Raw genomic sequence first — 19,319 nt, 5'->3', positions numbered from 1 at the left:
CGAGAACCTGTTACTTTACGTGGCAAAGGGGCATCGAGGGGGCAGATGGAATTGTTGCTCTTGAGCTGTTGTGAAGGAGAGAGGTGGTCCCGGAGCACTGGGCAGGCCGAATAGCCTCACCAAGTTCCCTAAAAGCGGGGGAGAGGGAGAGCCAGAAAGATGGCCGTGTGAGGACTTGGCCTGTCATTGCTGGCCCTGAAGGCGGAGGAAGGGCCACGAGGCGAGGAATGTGGGGGCCCCTAGAAGCGGGAAAAGGCAGGAAGCAGATCCTCCCCGTGAGCCTCCGGAAGGAATGCAGCCCTGGTGACATTTTGACCTTAGCCCAGAGACCCGTTCTGGACTTCTGATCTCCAGAACTCTGGAGCGTGAACCACCCAGTCTGGGCTCGTTTGTCAGAGCAGCCGTACGAAGCTGGTACAGACAGGAGCCAGGGTGCAGGGGCCAGGAGCCGACAGACCTCTTTGGGACAAACCTTATCGGTCTTGGTGTCAGCCCCTTCGAGATCCAGATTCAGGGAGAGCGTCTGGTTGGTCTTACTCGAATCACCTCCACGTGCCTGCTGCCCAGATACACAGAGATAAGGCACCCCGATTGAGAAACCCACCCAAACTGGGCAGCAGGGAGCCAGGAAGTCTGTGCAGGAGCTTCCGCTTGCCGAGCAGGTGGAGGCGCAGGGAGTGACGTCCCCAGAGATAGCACGGCTCCGTGCCCCTTGCCCTGTGGGGCTCTGCCCCCCCTGGAGGCTGCCTCACCCCTGATCTACTCACAGAGAAGTCACAGACAAACCCAAACTGAAGCACCTTCTATAACATACCTGGCCAGGACTCTTCAGAAGCGTCCCACTCAAGAAAGAGAAAGACGGCTCAGTTTAAAGCAGATTAAGGAGACAGGACAAGTGATGTAACGTGTGATTCTGGATTGGCTACTGGGTCAGAAAAGAATTTCGGTGGTTTTCTTTTGCGCTGTAAAGGACATTACCAATGATAAAACTTCAACGTCTGTAGATTAGATATGAGATCCTAGCACCGTCAGTATTATTTTCTGGGTTTTGGTCATTGTACTGTGGTTATGTTAGCGAATACCGTCACCTCCGGGCAAATCCTACACATATATTTGGAGGTTTTGAGGTTACGCTCAGACTACCGGACTACCAGAAGTACTTTCCCTGAGACACACCAGAGGGGACTCTTAAATACTGAGAACAAACAGGGTTGCTGGAGGGGTGTTGGGGAAGGGGGGGATGGGCTGAACGTGCAAGGGGGCATTAAGACCACTGGTTGGGATGAGCACTGGGTGTTATATGTAAGTGATGAATCACTAAATTCTATTCCTGAAAATCATTACACTGTATGTCAACTAACTTGGATGTTAAATTTTTTTTAATGTTTATTTATTTTTGAGAGAGAGAGACAGAGTGTGAGCGGGGGACGGGTAGAGAGAGGGGGAGGCACAGAATCCGAAGCAGGTTCCAGGCTCTGAGCTGTCAGCACAGAACCAGACGTGGGGCTTGAAGTCACGAACTGTGAGATCATGACCTGAGCCGAAGTCGGATGCTTAACCACCTGAGCCACCCAGGGGCCCAGGATGTAAATTTCTTAAAAATAAAAAAAAGAAGTATTTTCCCTGATCCCACAGGGAGAAATACACAGATTATATGAGGATACACGCACACATATGTATGTATGTGGGGGGGGTGTATCCCTGTGGTGGACAGGCTCTTAGGGTAACCGCCCCCCCCAACATGATTCCCACCTCCTGGTGTTCACACCTGCTCCTGGATTGCTGCACTGAGGCCTCAGTTCCTCTCTGGCCATCCCGGCCACTGGGATGTCTGCACAGGACAGCTCACAGCTCCTCTCGGCGAGGCAGGGCGAGGGCCAGCACGACAGATGCCGATCAGTAGCCTGACCACAGAACCGGCTGTTCCGTCAGCTTGGCTGCATTCTTTTTGCTGGAAGTGAGTAGCTAGGTCCAGCCCTCTCTCAGAGGGTAAGAAGGACATGAACAGGGGGAGGTGGGGATCGTTGGGGTCCGTGCTGGAAGGTGCCAACCGGAGTCCGTTCATCCCAAACATACCCTTCGGCTGTTGTGGTCTGATGTGGTAGCAGAAAGAAAACTAACTGTACTTCTAAGGCTTTGGGCCGTCTTTAATGCCTTTCCACTCCCTCCCTCGGCATCGTTGGCATCTGGGGCACGATCATGCGCTGTTCTGTGGACGTGGAACGGCATCCCTGGGCTCCCCACGTACCTCAAATGTCACATTTTTTTAATGTTAAAGTATTCGTATCTTGATTACCGAGCTTTTTGGTGCCAGCAAGGAACACACAGCTGCCACTCACCGCGCCGGGCGATAACTCACCCACCACCATACCATCCTAGGGGGTAGTCAAGTTATTCTGCACATTCTACAGTGGGAGAAACCGAGGCTGGGAGAGGTGACTGCGGGTGTGCACGGTCCCGCAGGGAACCATGAACTTGATCCTGTCCGGCTGACAGCTTTCCCAGGGGTGTACAGTTCGGCACCGTGGCCGTCCTTGGCTCTCCTGCCGCGGCCACAGCAGAGGGAGCGGACTCCTCCCTCAGCAGTTCCCAGTGACATGCACAAGGCAGGTGTCTGATGGCCCTGTGCCCCTGCCGGCCGATGGGCCAGGTGTGCACCTGCAGCCGGGTCCACTGTGCCTGAGAGGAGGCAAGAGCCACGAGGGATCCCTACCGGATGGTGTGGACGTAGCGGCCATTGGTCCTTGAGCAATACTGCCATCTAGGGGGCGCTGCGCGCACGACAGCCTTGGTCTTGAGGCTCACACGGCCAACACTGCCACCTGGAGGGTGACGTAGGCGTGGCAGCCAGAATTCCTTGGCAAACACTGCCACCTAGAGGGTGCTGCAGACAGAGCAGCCAGCCTTGGTCTGGCTGCGGCATCCAGGTGATTCAGCCTCCCGCGTGCTTTTGACACCTGCTCCCAAAGGTTATTCTGGGAGGCGCTGTCCCCTCACTGAGGAGAGGAACCACCGGACAGCTCCAAGCCCACCAGGCGGGCACTTTCAGCCCAAAGCCTCTGGGCTACCTCCTCATCCTCAGCTTCAGGGGCTGGAGGCTTCTCTTTGAATCCATCAAAGTACTTTCCAGAAACGCCCTCCAGTTCCTCTGCCACGGCCAGGTACGTGCTGGGCTGGGCTGCCAGCTGGGGGCTCTTGACCAGCAGCCAGAAGATGGGCCCTGCAAGGAGCCCACGGGGCATTCAGTCCACACACGTTCTGGGAGGAGGACACAAACAGCCCAACACCTCCACCACGATGCCCAGGGCCCACAGAGGCCAGAAGTCGGACCACAGGCCCACACGGCCCACCTCCAGGCCTTTGCCTCCGAGGTTCCCTCCACCAGGGGTTCCCTTCCCCGGCACTGCCCAGCCACCTTTGGGCCAGAGACCAGCCCCAAAGCTGCCTCCCCAGCAAGCCTCTCCAGCTTTCCCCAAGAACACGGGAGCTCTCCCTCCTCTCCTTGAGCTCTGAGTCCTTACCCTACCTCCTCTTGCTTAAAATAACTTTTATTTATGAAATGTCTCCAGCGCCAGCCTCAACTTAGAATCCTTGATATCCGGCACCCACCCACGAAATGTTTTTCAGGACTAGTTCTAAAGTTCTAATTATTCAGCCTAAAGCTGGGTCAGACCCTCTGCCGGTTCTTTTAAGGGCCATCTCATCCTCACGACGGTGAGGAGCGTGCTGTTATGGCCCTCGCTTTGTCGTTAAGGAAACAGGCTCCGGGAGGGGAGGATGCCTCCCTGGGTGGCAAAGCTCATTTGGGGTGAAGCTGGAGCCACCCCAGGCACAACCAGGAGCCCGCTCCATGGTCTCCTTCTCTGAGACTCAGTTTTCTCATTGAGCAGGATCTGGCCTGTTTCCTGGGGCTATTTCCAAGGATGGCAGGCTGGATCCACATGTACCAATAACTCACTCTCAGTACCCCGGAAGATACGAGGGAGGGGGCAGAGCCAAGCCCCAGAGAGAGTCTCTGAGCATGAGATACTCTCTGAAGGAGTAAAGAGCTCACCCTTCACCAAGGTGGGTGGGCACCGTGCAATTAGTTGAAGGTGCAAATGGAACAAAAAGCTGGAGGAAGAGCCAATTCTGCCCTCTCTCTGCTTGAGCTGGGACATCCGTCTCCTGCCCTCAGACACCAGGGCCCCTGGCCTTCGGGCTGGGACTGACACCAGGGCTCCCCTGGTTGACAGGCCTCTGGGTTTGGACCGGGATACACCACCACCTCTCCTGGGCCTCCAGCAGACAGAGGGCAGATCACGGGGACTTCTCAGCCTCCGTAAATGCACGGGCCGATCCCTCAAGACAGGTCTCTCCGAGCATCTGCATATATCTTATTCTGTTTCTCTGCAGGGTCTGACTGATACGCTGAAGGGAGCTGGGCCCCAGGCGGGGCGGGCAGGGGTTCGGCTAAGGGCCCGCAGGCCAGGAGGGGGCTTACCGAGCGTGAAGCTGGAGAAGGCAGAGCTGTGCATGCCCGTGTGTCTGCCCAGCTCCGTCCTGGCCACGCCGGGGTGCAGAGCGTTGACAGTCACACCCGTGCCTGACGGGAGAGGGAAGGAGAGGGACGTGGGGGTGAGCAGACACCAGGTTCACGCCCCACCTGGAAGGCTGATGCCGCCCGCCCTCGGCTCCAGGGCCATCCCATTCCGCGTCCTCCCCTTGAATCCACATCACCCCCCCCTTGCTCGGAAACTTCCACAGCAAGTGGTTTCATCTTGCAAAGCAGCTCTGTCACGTAACTGCCTAGAGCAGGGCCTCCCGAACCTGAACGTACGTGAAAATCCCCCGGAGGGCCTGAGAGCCCCCAGCTGCCGGGCTCCACCCCCCCAGCCCCTCAGAAATCTGAGGCGGTGGCTCGGGGTGGGGCCTGAGAGGCTAGTTACAGCCAGCTCCTGGCTGAACGGACGTGGCTGGTCCACGGATGCTCTCTGAGAAGCAAGGGCACAGGGCGGACCTTCCGACTTCGGCCCCCTGGACACTGAGGTCAGATCGTTCTTCATCCCGTCCGCGGCAGGAGGCTGGGCGGCTGCATGCCAGCAGCAATGCTCCCCCCACCTCCACTGCCCCAACGGTCTTCAGATACTGCCGAACGTCTCCAGGGGTTCCGACTCACCCACGGTTGAGGACCGCTAGCCCAGAGCACCGAAGGCTTAGGTGCCGGTGCAGGATGAGCCGGGGAGGATGCCACGATGGATCAGTGACGTCGGCTTCGGGCACCAGTGAACATGGTGCCGTGCGTGTCCCGCGTCCACCTACTCTGTTCTGGGACCCGTGCTTGGCCTCCCATGGGCCCAGCGTCACAGGAGGGCTGTTCCAGGCGCAGAGCTAGAGGAAGAGAGAGGCCAGCGAGGCTCGCCACACACGTACCCTGCAGCCGCCGGCTCAGCTCCTTGGTAAACAGGACGACGGCCAGCTTGCTCTGGCAGTAAGCCGCTTTAGTGTCGTACGTCCTCTCCTCCCAGTTCAAGTCATCAAAGTCCATGTGACCTGCGACGTGGGCCAAGGACGAGAGGTTGACGATCCGCGAAGGGGCCGAGGCTTTCAGTGTGTCCAGCAGCAAGTTCGTCAAGAGAAAGTGACCTGGATGCAGGACAACAAAAAGGCAATTTTCCCTGAATCCTTACCTGGCACGTAGGACCGTACTGAAAACATTACCTTGTGTGACCCTCCCAGGAACCCGTGGCTCTGGACAGGGGCCAGATCCATCCCCCAGGGGACCTCTGGCAACACCTAGAGGTTGTGGTCGTCACAACTGCAGAGAGAAAAGGGAGGTGCTCTGGCCATCGGGCGGGTGGAGGCCAGCCAGGCACGCTCCTAAATAAACGTCCTGTAGCGAGCAGGGCGGCCCCGCAGGAAAGAAAGATCCAGCCCAACATCAAGCTCTGCACGAATCCTATGAGGTCGGTTGGGGGACGGACCGCCTTCCGTCTCCCCAAATCCTTCCTCCATTTCTCCTTCAGCGATAGAATTTTCGGCTCTGCCCAGGGCTGCCCGGTGAAGGACTACATTTCCCAGACTTCCTTGCACTGGCATCGGTCATGTGACTGGGCCCCAGCCAATAGGACACCGAGTGATTGTCACGTGAGTTATGACCCTCCAAGACCTCGGCATGTGGTCTTATTTGGAGACAGGGGTCTTCGCAGAGGCAATCAAGTAAAAATGAGGTCATGAGGGTGGGCCCTAATCCAGTGACTGGCACCTGCCCAGTACCTAGTTCCTCCTCGCCCTTGCTAAGGGAACCCCTGTTGCATTCAGGGTGACAACAGGTGGACAGAGTAACTGAAGGACAGACAGACTGGAGGACAGACAAGGGGTCAAAAGGCCGAGACGGATGACCGATCTGAAGGACTGGCGGAGCACCCGGCTGTCAGCAGGCAACTCCCTGAGCTGCCGGTGACCCCACAGTGGCCGCCCAGCTACCCTTGAGAGTGAGGAGGACCCACAGAGGACCCCATTCACATCCCAGGCCGACGTTGACCCCACATAGCCCACAGCCCGAGGCCTCACCCAGGTGGTTAACACCAAACTGCATCTCGAAGCCGTCCTCGGTGGTCCAATGGGGGCACCGCATCACAGCCGCGTTGTTGATCAGGATGTGCACGCGCTCTTTCTCTGGAGGACAGGGGTGAGGGCAAACGCGTCAGTCCCACGCCTGCGTGAAGCACGAGCGCAGCTGGGGGGACAGCACCCCCTGCCCTGGGCTGACCATTGTCCCCCAGACATTCACACCCAGCCGGAGTCTGGGAACACAGCCTGATTTTGCACAGAGTCTTTGCAAAAGTTATCTAGTTAAGATAAGGTCATCATGGGGCCCTAAACCAAGAGGACTCAGACAGCAACCCGCGGGGGGAATGTGCTGTGGGGACGGAGGCAGAGACTGAGCGATGCGCCTGCGAGGACCGAGGGCCACCTCCAGAAGCTGGAAGACGCAGGAGGGACTGTCCTGTCTCAGGAACAGTGCCACCCTGCTGACACCTCGATCCTGGACTTCTGGCCTCCACAACCATGAAGAGACTGCGATCTCAAACCAGTTTGCTATATTCTGAAAACAGACACGCCCCACCTGCAGCTCAGAGACGTTTTCTGAAAAGGGAAGAGGCCACATCTGCAGGGCCTCGGGGCCTGAAACTGGGGGGTTACGCGTGGGAACTCCAGCTCAGCAGGCAGCCGATTCCCAGCCCTGCCTCTCCACAGGCACAAGCGGCCGTCCCTCCCTGGGCCTGTCTCCTTGTCTGTAAAACGGGACGAATAACAGCACCCTCCTCCCTGTATCAGTCAGCTAGGGCCGCGTAACAACGGGCCACGGAAACATACTGCGTCCCAGCTCTGGAGGCGGGGAGTCCAGGATCAGCGGGTCTCAGGATTGTCTCCTTTTGAGGACCGTGAGGGACAATCTGTTCCTGGGTCTCTCCCCGCCCGTAAACAACTGTCTGCCTTCTGTCTCTTCCCTCAGCATCTGTCTGTTGTCCTCACCTCCCTCTCTACAAGGACTCCAGTCATACCAGAGTAGGGTCTACCCTGCTGCCCTCACTTTCACTTGGATACCTCCATACAGACCCTGTCTCCAAATAAGGTCACGTTCTGAGGTCCTGGGGGCTGTGATCCCAACACATCTTCTTTTGAGGGGACACAGTGGAACCCACAACACTCTCAAAGTGGTTTTTAGGTTCAGTAGAGACAACAGACTAGTTATCCAGCACCTTGTAAACAGAGCCTCTATTTCGTTCTTTATCTGATGGTGGATGGGGTAGCACAGAACTACCTGGAACCATCAGACGAGGGTTCAAATCCCCTGGCTCTACCCTGGCCAAGGCACACAGCTTTGCTCTGATTCATTTCCCCCTCTGTAAAAAGGGAAAACACTAGAACCTGCTGGGTAGAACAGGGGAGAAAAAAAAATGACATGCTCCGATTATATCAAAAAGGCCCAGGGCAGGTATATATATCTGCTTGCTTTAGAAACGCACTAACAGGGGCGCCTGGGGGGCTCAGTGGGTCGAGCGTCCGACTTCGGCTCAGGTCATGATCTTATGGTTTGTGGGTTCGAGCCCCACATCCGGCTCTGTGCTGACAGCTTGGAGCCTGGGGCCTGCCTTGGATTCTGTGTCTCCCTCTCTCAAAAATAAACATTAAAAATTAAAAAAAAAAAAAAAAAAAAGAAAGAAATGCACAAACAGTCTCCAGAAGGACACCCAAGAAGGGGTGCACCGAATACGTCTGAGGAAGAAGGTGTCTGGGAGCTAGCGGCAGGGAGATGGTTGGCTGTATCCCCGTTTGTACTTTCTGAACGTTTCCTCCCGTAAATGTCATTCCTGTTCCCAAACATAAGGACGTAAACCAGTTCTGAGGACATCGGGTGGGAAGCAAGACGAGAGAGTCACAAGTGTGATGCGGTGCAGAAAAATGCCAGCCTAGTCCCCGGATCTGCCGACAGAAACACCCAGCAAAGAGAGCGTGAGGGCCGGGTACCCTGTGCTGTGCCCATCGTCGCGGCCGTGGCCCCACACAGGACCCCGCGCAGAGCCTGGATCCAACTCCTCGCTGCGTCCCGGGCGTCACCCGTCACCCCTGAGAGCCAGGGAGCCTCAGGAACCCGTGGAGAGTCGGCACCGTTGCCCTTCACCAGGCTAACTCATCCCTCATCCCCCCGCACTTCCAACCTCATCCGGGCCTCTGCGTCTGGGGGATCTGATGCCGAAGGAGTTTGTTTTCCGACAGGGCAAGCTTCTCCTGTAAAGGACCAGACTGAACACTTTTGGCTCTGCAGGCCATACCGTCTGTCTCTACTGAACTCCGCCGTTGCAGGACTAACGCGGCCACAGATGATACGTAAACTAACGGGCACGACTGTGTGCCAATAAAACTTTATTTACAGACACTGATATCTGACCTCCATACAATGTCCGCATATCCAGAAAGATCACTCTTTTGAGTTCTTCCAACCATTACGTAAACGGTTGACACATAAAATACGTTAACGTGACCAGAAGAGATAAAAAGCGTATCATCTTCTCCCGCAGACGTCTGCCCCTGTCCGAAAACACGGGCCATGGTCTACCAACACCCCACGGTAGCCCTAGGACTTGGCTGGTTTAACTCACTCCTCAAAGCCTGGCCACCCCACCGCACCCCTCAAGGCCGGCGTCCTCCCTCCTACCTTCGGTGATCTTCGCGGCGAACTCTCGGATGGACTTGAGGGAGGCCAAGTCCAGGTGCCAGGCGCTGACATGGTGATTAAGGGTCTCCCTGCGAATGTCCCTTGCTGCCGCTTCACACTTCTCCATGTCCCGACAGGCCAGAATGATGTTGCCTCCTGGAAGCCCAGGACAGGATCAAGAATATTTTTTTTTAATCTTTTTTTTTTTATGTTTATTTATTTTTGAAAGAGAGCATGAGTGGGGGAGGGGCAGAGAGAGGGAGACACAGAATCCGAAGCGGGCTGCAGGCTCCGAGCTGTCAGCACAGGGCCCAACGCGGGGACTGAACTCACGAACCTCAAGATCATGACCTGAGCCAAAGTCGGACGCTCAACCGACTGAGCCACCCAGGCACCCGAGATAAAGAATGTTTTTTAAATCCTCCCCTCGGGGGACGCCTCAGTGGCTCGGTCGATTAAGTGTCCAACTCTGGATTTCAGCTCAGATGATGATCTCACGTCACGGTTCATGGGTTTGAGCCCCCACATCGGACCCTATGCTGACACTTCAGAGCCTGCTCGGGATTCTCTCTCTCCCCATCTCTCTCTGCCCCTCCCCTGCGTGCACACATACTCCCTCTCAAAATAAATAAAGATTAAAAAAAAAAAAGGATAAGTGGGTAACCTGTGTGTTGTGTGGATTAAATCTCAATATGGCCATAAAAAAAAAAATTACAAAAATGACAAGAACCAGAGATTGAAGAAGGACGAGCAGCCACGGTGCGGACTGCGTGGATGTGTGTGGCTTACCTGCCCGCCACCGGGCCTAGCTGTCCCTCACACGCTCCACAAGGGAACTCATGGGACGCGGATCCGTTCATCCTCTGCTGCCTCGGGACCTCAGGACCGCGGTGGGTGTGTCCACCCTCTCCTGGGGGGAGCACGTGCCCCCTCCTTGGGGAAACCCCAGGGCCGGGGGGGCTGCCCATCACGGCCCCCACCGTTCTCACCTCAGGGGTGGACAGGGGTAGACCCCACTCCGGCCTGGCCCGCCAGGACCCATTCCCCAGCCACCCCAACCCGTCAAGCCCACAGAAAGTTTGCGATCTCCCGCAGCCCTCGAGCCTGCCCCGCTGCAGCCTTCCCGCCCCCACCAGTGGTGGCTCTGCTCCTCCAGCAGCTCAGACGCAAATCCTCGACTCCTCCTTTTCCGGCGCCTGACCTGACAGGATGTCCACTGACTGTAACTTGGAAGGAGACCTTCACGTGCTGAGCGGGGCAGTCCTCCCGCCCGGAAGTCCGCCAGGACCCCAGTCCGACCAGGAGAAAAACACTGACCGGACCCAGATCGAGGGGCCTTCTACAAAACGCCCGACCAGTAAGCCTGGAAGAGGCTGAAGCCAGATCCTCACCCCCAGCCTCTGACCCAGGCCCCAAGCCAGCCATCAGGACGGAGTCGACTACCGTAAGGGAGCGCAAGGCCGGCACCAAGAGAAAAGCCAACACCAGAAACTGCTGGGTGTCCACAGCCTCCTCGGAGACCCAGAGTCTCCCTCACCGCGTTCAGAGAGGAGAACCTTTCCGGCCTAAGCCAACATGACTTTGGACCTGGACAACCAGAAGGCCTTAGCGTCCCCCAGGAACGCAAACCCTCCAGCACCAGACCTCACACCCCAAGCCTCGGGCAGAGAAGGCAGGTGCCCGCTGGGGCCTCACCTCTTTTGGCCAGCTCCAAGGCGGTCTGCTTCCCGATGCCCGTGTTGGCGCCGGTCACAATGACGGTCTTCCCGAGAATGGTGGCCTTGCTGGGACAGGACCCTCCGGCAACATAGTCTCTGAAAGCGAGAAGCCACGTGGTCAGTTCTGTCCATCTGCACCCTTTGCATGAGCTTGTGTTCCCCAAACCGAAAGACGGAAAGGACATCTGGTGACTGCATGGGGGCCACTGTGATGTCACAGGTAAAGAAAGGACTCAGCAGGGCCAGGTGTGGGGGAGCCTCTACGACAATCAGTACTTCCTGAAGACCCGCTGTGTTCGTTTCCTGTGGCCGCTGGAACCAGTCACCACAAGCTCAGGGGGGTTTAAACTCTGCTGGCGTGATCTAGGGCTCTGCAGGCAGGCGTCCGAAACGGGTCTCACTGGGATAAGGGCAACGTGTTGGCAGAGCTGTGTTCCTTCCAGAGGCTCTAGGGGAGAGGCCGGTCCATGCCTCTTCCAGCTTCTAGAGGTGCCCACTGGCTCCTGGCCCCTCTGGCTCCTGGCCCCTCCTGTCCCCAAAGTCAGCCGTACAGCGTCTTCACGTCCCTGACTCAGAAGGACCATTGTGATTGCGGTGGACCCACCTGGACAACCCCCCCATCTCAAGGTCCTTGACTCAATGGCATCTGCAGAGTCCCCTTTGACAGGTAAAGGACCATATTCCCAGGCTCTGAGCATTAGGACGTGCCCATCTTTGGGCGGCAGGGGGACCCTTATTCTTTACCCATGTCCCACAGAAGCCAAATACTGGAAACAACTAAATGTCACCAGTGGGGGACTGGCCAAACAATGCCATCTCCATTTGAGAGAAGGGAGCTGTACAAGACGGAAACCACCAGCCACCTGGGGCTAAGTTTTTATTTAAATTAAAAATAAGGGCACCTCTGGGGCACCTGGGTGGCTCAATGGGTTGAGCGTCCGTCTGACTTTGGCTCAGGTCATGATCTCATGGTTTGTGGGTTTGAGCCCCACGTCGGGCTCTGTGCTGACAGCTCAGAGCCTGGAGCCTGCTTCGGATTCTGTGTCTCCGTCTCTCTCTGCCCCTCCCCTGCTCGTGCCCTGTCTCTCAAAAATAAAGATTAAAAAACATTAAAAAAAAAAAAAAAATAGAGGCACCAGGCTGGCTCAGTTGGAAAAGCAAGCGACTCTTGATCTTGGGGTCGTGAATTCAAGCCCCACGTTGGGTGTAGCAATTACTTAAACAAATAAACTTTTTAAAAATAATGAAGAATAAATAGCCATACTTTCCCCCCAGGGCACTCAGCTACCTTTCGTTCTTCCTGTCCCATGCTGTCACTTTATTGTTATCACTATTTTTAGTTTTTTCAGGACTGAAAGACAACACTATAAAGAAAAATAAAAACAGCATGAATGAGTTTTATTACAAGGAAGAATTATTTCCATTAAAAAAAAAAGCTATTTCCATTTTCTAGAGCTTCCAAAACAGTTAATATTACAGAGCCACTGTTCAATGAATTATAAATAGCAAGATACATGGGGTGCCCGGGTGGCTCAGTTGGTTGCGTGTCCAACTTCGGCTCAAGTCATGATCTCACAGTTCGTGAGTTCGAGCCCTGCGTCGGGCTGTCTACTGACAGCTCGGAGCCTGGAACCTGCTTCAGATTCTTTGTCTCCCTCTCTCTCTGCCCCATCCCCACTCATGCTCTCTCTCCATCTTACAGATAAATAAAACATTTAAAATATCTTAAATAAATAAATAACAAGATACAGGCCAAGTAAATGAAAAAGGCTTTATCAGATCAGGAGTAACAACTTCAAAATGAAGCTGCATCATAGCCCCAGCAAATAAACCCAAAGGTAATTATTCAAAGGGATTTACAGTCTATGCATCATTCCCTTAAAAAAAAAAAAAAAAAAAAAAAGCATTTCAATATTCCAATCACTTTCAGGCCTCCCAGCCAATCTCTTGTATTGTGTAACTGTAATAAAATGATATATTGCTGGGGCACCTGGGTGGCTCAGTCAGTTGAGCGTCCGACTCAATTTTGGCTCCGGTCCTGATCTCACGGTCTTGAGATCAAGCCCCTCCACTGGCTCTGTGCTGAGCGTGGAGCCTGCTTAGGGTTCTCTCTCCTTCCTGCTGCCCCTCCCCTACTCCTGCACCTCTCCCTCTCAAAAATAAACAAACTTTTTTTTTTTTAATTACATATTGCTGGGCACCTAGGTGGCTCGATCATTAAGCATCTGACTTCAGCTCAGATCATGATCTCATAGTTTGTGAGTTTGAGTCCCGCCCGCATGGCATGGGCTCCAGGCCCTCTTGGGATGAACACGAGCCCCACTTTGGGTGAGCCCTGCTTCTCTCTCCTCTCTCTCTCTGCCCCTTGCTCACTTCGACCCCCTCTCTCTCACCCTCTCTCTAAAAAAAAAGGAATTATATATTACTAATTCTTTTCTTTTTAATTGCGGTAAGAACACTTAACGTGATTTCCACCCTCTTAACAAGTTCTTGAGTGTACAATATAACACCGTATTGTTAATTACAGGCATGATGCAACTATACTTTAAGTGCTATCTACCATAACGAACAGCACAAATATAAAACACTTCCATCAGCGCCGAAAGCTCTCCGAAGCAGTGCTGCTATGGAATACTGGGTTGGCTGGGTTTTCTGTGGGGTTTTTTAGTGAGTTCGCCCAGGAGAGACAAGTATATATAATCCATGCAGTTCAATCTGGTCATGCACTGTGTTTGTGTCTCCGATTTCGGATAAGAGAGCTTAAGGTGGCACACATTTTCCTTGCACCGGGGCCAGCACATGACTACGGAGACCGTTCAATAAGTGTCCGCAGGACGGATTCAATAATCATGACAAGTACGGAAGCAATTAGACCAGGTTCACAAGGGCCCGGATCCGCCCCTTCCTCGGAGTGACCTTGGGCCGTGACCTGCCCTCGGGGGCCTACCTAGGTTTGCCCCCCAACACTGTCTGGGGGTGGGCTGGTCGGGTGAGCTGGAGGAGTTCTAGGTCGTCGGCCACCAAGCAACCTCTCCCCAGCCTTCCCCCCTCGCGCCTGCCGGCGGCCCACCAGCAGAGCGCACTCACCGGAGCAGCACGGCACCACCCGCCACCGTGCCCAGCACGGACAGCGGCAGGAGGTAGCGGTTCATGCCGGGTAGGAGCGGGGGTCGGACGCGGAGCCCCCCTCCCTCCCCCAGACCAGCCGCTGGGTCGCCCCTGGGACCGCTCAGCCCGCGACCCACGTGGGGAAGGCCAGGCTGTCTGAGACTCAGGCTTCCGGGAAGAGGCGGGGGCGTCTCGGGAGTGGGGCTTCCAGGGGCGGGGCTTCCAAGGCGGGACCTATGAGAATGGGCCCTGGCGCCGCTGCGGCTGGGAATGGTAGTTTCCGGGGCGGTGGGCGTGGCCGTGGCCTAGGGGCGGGGCATGAGGGGCTGGGCCAGTGCGCGGGTTCAAAGAAGTCAAATTCGCTCAGCTACCAGGCGCGGCGGGGTTCTACTGTAACACGAGGGTTACGATCCTGCTGCTGCGGTTTCTGCCACCGCTTCCAGGCTGCCCTCCTCCGTGTGTCTTTCAGATATGTCAGCCTGTTTCCCACCTAAAATGCGTGTTCACCAGTAGTACCTTCCTCATAGACATTATGAGAGAATTTGAGAACTTCAGTGCTTAGAAACTAGGATTTAGTACCTTGGGGTTCCCAAACCCCTGGGGTCCTTGAGGAAGGAGTAGATCAAGGCGTGGATTCCTGGTCTGACCGAGGAGGGGGTAGGGACTGGATTCCCAGTTCTGAAGGAGAAGCGTCCGGGGATCAGAATTCCCCGGGTCTGAGGGAGGAGGTGGTGGGGGTCTGGACCCCTGGGTCTGAAGGAGGAGGGGCTGGGGCCTGGACTCCTGGTTTGAGGGAGGTGGGGATGAGGGTCAGAACTCTTGGGTCTGAGGCAGGAGGGTCTAGGGATCTAGACTGCTGGGTCTGAGGGAAGAGGGGCTGGAGGCTTGGACCCCTGGATAACTTATTGTAAATTCATACAATGGGTCATTATTGCATAAAAATGAACCGCTGGCAGTTCCCGCAACACGGATGAAGGACAAAAGCATCATTCTGAATGTAAGAAGCCAGACACCAGACTGCATGCAGTGTGACTGCAGTTAGAGGCATTCCAGGGAAGGCAAGACTATCGGGGAAGACAGGATCTGAGGGGCCAGGGGTGGAGGAAGTGATCACCAGAAAGGGAACTTCTTCCGGTTTTGGAAATAGTCTCTGTGGCAACCCTACGGGCGGTTATACGCATGACTACATACATTTGTGAAATGTTACCAGCACGTTCACTTAAAAATAGTGAATTTTATTGCATGTAAATCGTCCCACAATAAAGCTGACTGAAAGAAAAACTGAAAGTTTTTTTACAATCTGGTTTTGGAAATTACTTGACTGCAAGTAACTCATTTGATTTACGATTCGATCGCGTTTGTCTGCAATCAACAGACATGCTTGAGAATTCTTAGGAGGTGAGAAAAATCTGGCTGATAAATTGTTTCCAAATGTCCCAAGAGATTTTTGAATATTGGATTGGACGACAAATCTGATGTAACGTCTTGTAGGTATAGAATGAAATGTATTCACTTTGGGTCTGTAGCTTTTGTAGTTTGGAGCTAATGATTTTTCCCCCTTGGGGTGATGTTGCTCATTTCTGTAGTGCCCTGAAAACTGTGAGTTCCATGTGCCCTCTTGGACACAGGGCACCCAAAGGGAACACAACAGCCCTGGGTGCAGGATCTGTGATTGGAGACTCAGCCTAGGAATGTGGAAAAAGTTCCCAGAGGAGGGGAAACCCAAATAGGGTTTTGAAGGATGCATAGGAGTTTGGCAAGTGAAACAAGTGAAGAGGGGCAACCAGACAGGTGTAACAGCGTATATAAAGTCTAAGAGTCATGAGGCAAGTTGTTTGGAGAGAGACGCATGTTTGGGATGACAGGAGGTTGGCTTGAAGGGAGAGGCAGCTGGCAAGAGATGTGGCTAAAGGGAAATTTTAAAAGAAAAAGTAAACAATAATACCAGCAACTATTTATTGAGTACCTACTATGTGTATTTAATCTACACAACCCACCAACGAATAGGTTTGCAGGGCAAGAATAGGGATGTGGCAAAGGTGGCTGAGTCTGGTGAAAAGCCTCTCCCCTTTCTGAGACTGTGGGAACTTGGGGCTCCTGGGCCATGGAGGGAACAAGGTGTGGGAAAGGGGAAGGTGCCATTGAGGCTGTGCTAAGGAACCCCAGACCCTGACCTACCCAGATCTTGCGTCAAATTCCTGCTCTCCTTCTTAGATGTGTGCCTGGAGCAGTGACTTTCCTTCTCCCAATTTCTGGCTCCTCTTACCCACCACATGGCAAAGAGTTCACATCCTTCATCTATAAAGAGCTCTTATGAATCTGCAACAAGGAGAGGGGAGCATAGGCAAAGGGTATGATGGGCAGTTTGCAAAGAAGTAAAGTCAACACACACGCGAAACTACTCGGCCTTCCTAGGAAGCAAACAAATGCTCATTAGGAGAATTACAAAATGATATTTTCCACCTATCAGATTGGCAAGATCAAGACAATGCTCATGTCCGGTGTCGGCAGGGATGTGGTTAAACACATAGTCACACCCGCTGATGGAAGTTTCAATTAGGACGACCTGCCCAAAAGCCGTTCAGCGATACATGGCACAAATGTTTGTACATATCTCTGAGCCGGTCATTCCTCCCGTAGGAATTTGTGCTAAGACAGAATTAGTCATTTGGAAAGAAAGATCCACAGGAAAATGTTCCTCACAGCCCTGTCTCTGTGTAGTAACAAAATTCCAGAAGCAAGTAAAAGCAACCTCAATGCCTGTCAGTAGTAGAGGGGTCCTGCTCTCTACTAGTCCTTCTTCTGTATTCCTTTCCGCAATTATTTAATGAGCACCTACTGTGTCCCAGACATTGAACTACACACCCCGGGGAAGCCAGCAACAAAACAGACAAGGTCTCTGCCCTCACAGACCTCCTGACGCTGACAGTGAAATTAATTCATCTGTATGTGGCTCCGGACAGACTCTGCCTTCAGCTTTAATGTTTAAGAACACCCACGACTTTCTGGGGGCGCCTGGGTGGCTCAGTCGGTCAAGCCTCCGACTTCGGCTCAGGTCATGATCTCATTGTGGAGCATGAGTTCGAGTCCTGCATCAGGCTCTGTGCTGACAGCTCAGAGCCTGGAGCCTGTCGGATTCTGTGTCTCCCTCTCTCTCTCTCTGCCCCTCCCTGTTCACTGTCTGTCTCTCTCTCTCTCTCTCAAAAATAAACATTAAAAAAAGAAGAAGAAGAAACCCATGACTTACTTACTTAACCACCAGTATGGGGAGCTGAGAGGGCAGGCTGATTATCTCTCTCTGTTTTTAAGTTTATATACCAATGTACATATTTTTAGAGTTAAAAAAAAAAGTATAATATTCTGCGTAGGATCTTTGCCAGGCAAAGTGACGGCTGATTTCATTGTTTTTCACCTTCTGTTCATCTGTCTTTTCTCATTGTTCTTGGATAATGGTTTCTTCCTTGTGAAAGCATCCCATGTGGAGTAGTGGGAGGGCAGTGGCTAAGAGCAAGGGCACAGCAATCCACGTGGCCAGTGATGGATGAGTAGATGAACAAAATCTGGTATACACATGCAGTATTATCCGGCCATGAAGACACTATGCTACGTGCAGTAAGCCAGTCACAAAAACCCAAATGCCATATGATTCCACTTATGTGAGGTCCCTAGAGGAGACAAAATCATAGAGGCAGAAAGTAGGACAGTGGATGCGGGAGGCTGGGAGGTAGAGGGAAATGGGGAGTCTGTGTATAGTGGGTGCAGAATTTCAGTTTTGCAAGGTGAGAAGAGTTCTGGAGACGGATGGCGGGTTGGTTGCACAGCAGCGTGAATGTACTTAATGCCCCTGAACTATGCACTTAAAAATGGTTAAGATAGTAAATTTTATGTCCTGTGCATTTTTCCATAATTAAAATAAAAAAAAAAAAGAGGAGGTCCCAAGAGGAGGACAGAGAAGATGAGCACTGTGTGTTCAGATGCTGGTGCTCTCAAATTTCTTTGGTTTTTGTTGTTGTTGTTGTTGTTTGGTTTTTTTTGGTTTTGGTTTTTGAGAGGGGGGAGGGGCAGAGACAAGGGGAAAGAGAGAGAATCCCACCAAGCAGGCTCATGTTGTCAGCACAGAGCTCGATGCAGGGTTTGAACTCGTGGACTGTGAGCTCATGGCATGAGCCAAAGTTGGATGCTTAACCAACTGAGCCACCCAGGCGTCCCTGGTTCTCTCAGCTCTGAATACAGCATTTCCTGTCTGAGCCTTTTTCTCCTCTTATGTAAACTGGGCTCCTAATAGCATCTACCTCAAGGGTAGGGTTTTCTGCAAAGGACAAATAATAAATAATTTCATCCTCATGGGCCGTATGGTCCCTATTGCAACTATTCTGCCATTATAGCAGGAAAGCCACCATAGACAAGGTGCCCACAAATGAGCATAGCTGTGTTCTAATAAAACTTTATTTACAGAAACAAGCAGTGGGCCATGGTTTCCCAGCTCATTAGCGTCTGGAAGGATGACATCAAGTAAATCACAAGGACCTAACACACAGTAAGTGCCAGAACATTGCTGCCTGCTAATGTTGTTATTACACAGAAAATAATACATGCAAATTCCTTCCCCTGAGGACCTCCCACCTGGTTCCCAGACACACCCACGGTGTTTAGAAACTCTCTTTGGGGGATCCTTGTTGAGGTTTGTAAATTCTTGATAAGCATTGGGTGCTGTCCCAGGTGCTGAGAGACTTCTCCCACAAAGCCCTTTGCTTTCCCTATGGGGGCGGGGTGGCCCAAATTCATTCTCTCTCTCAATCTCTGTCTCCTGTTTTTAGGAAATACATGTAAAGTTTTTAGGGGTATAAGGACATCAGGGCTGCAAGTCATTTTTAAATAGTTCATAAAAAGCGTGGGAGAGAAAGAGAAGGAGAGAGAGACAGGAGAAGGATAAAGCAAAAATGTTTATGTTCACTGTTAATGTCTGGGGAGTAGCTGCTAACAGGTACAGGGTTTTATCTGGGGGCAATACAATGGTTTTTTTTTTCCCAGTTTTTATTTATTTTTAAGAGAGAGAGAGACCACAAGCAGGAGAGGGGCAGAGGGAGAGGGAGAGAGAGAATCCCAGGCAGACTTTGCACTGTTAGCACAGCACCCAACATGGGGCTTGATCTCACAAACCACGGAGATTGACCCGAGCCAAAAGCAAGAGTTGCACTTTAACCGACTGAGCCACCCAGATGCTCCAAGGAGCAATAAAATATTTTGGAACTAGATGGAGGTGATGGTGGCCCCACACTGAGAAAGCACTA

General features: G+C 53.2%; 2 protein-coding genes across 4 annotated transcripts in view; one reads left to right on the top strand and one right to left on the bottom strand.

Moving 5' to 3' along the window:
- Positions 1-19,319, top strand: part of EPS8L1 (EPS8 like 1) — a 41,132-nt gene that overhangs the window by 4,636 nt on the left and 17,177 nt on the right. For both annotated transcript variants that reach the window (XM_023246015.2, XM_045047291.1), the window contains exon 2: positions 18,484-18,565. In XM_023246015.2, the coding sequence (XP_023101783.2) occupies positions 18,531-18,565 (35 nt within the window). In that variant the 5' untranslated portion in view covers positions 18,484-18,530. The remainder of the gene's footprint in view (positions 1-18,483; positions 18,566-19,319) is intronic.
- On the bottom strand, positions 1,579-14,212 carry RDH13 (retinol dehydrogenase 13). Of its 2 annotated transcripts, none has more exons than XM_006940848.4 (7): positions 14,008-14,212; positions 10,898-11,016; positions 9,203-9,358; positions 6,553-6,657; positions 5,413-5,625; positions 4,484-4,585; positions 1,579-3,220 (listed from the first exon to the last, which is right to left on the bottom strand). In XM_006940848.4, exons 1-7 carry the CDS (start codon positions 14,070-14,072, stop codon positions 2,994-2,996), a joined length of 987 nt encoding a protein of 328 aa, XP_006940910.3. In that variant the 5' UTR covers positions 14,073-14,212; the 3' UTR covers positions 1,579-2,993. The 2 variants fall into 2 exon arrangements, with proteins under 2 accessions (XP_006940910.3, XP_044903232.1); XM_045047297.1 differs by lacking the exon at positions 14,008-14,212 and adding an exon at positions 11,322-11,344.

This window comes from Felis catus, chromosome E2 (genome assembly GCF_018350175.1).
Source record: "Felis catus isolate Fca126 chromosome E2, F.catus_Fca126_mat1.0, whole genome shotgun sequence".
NCBI lineage: Eukaryota > Metazoa > Chordata > Mammalia > Carnivora > Felidae > Felis > Felis catus.
Note: the sequence above shows the minus strand (reverse complement) of the source record. Positions and strands in the feature narration are given on the sequence as shown.

Coding starts and splice junctions, on each gene's coding strand:
- RDH13 (XM_006940848.4), bottom strand. CDS start 14,072: ATGAACCGCTACCTCCTGCCGCTGTCCGTGCTGGGCACGGTGGCGGGT. Junction 11,017..14,007: donor GGTGGTGCCGTGCTGCTCCG/GTGAGTGCGCTC, acceptor TCTCGCTTTCAG/AGACTATGTTGCCGGAGGGT. Junction 9,359..10,897: donor CTTGGAGCTGGCCAAAAGAG/GTGAGGCCCCAG, acceptor CTGGGCTTCCAG/GAGGCAACATCATTCTGGCC.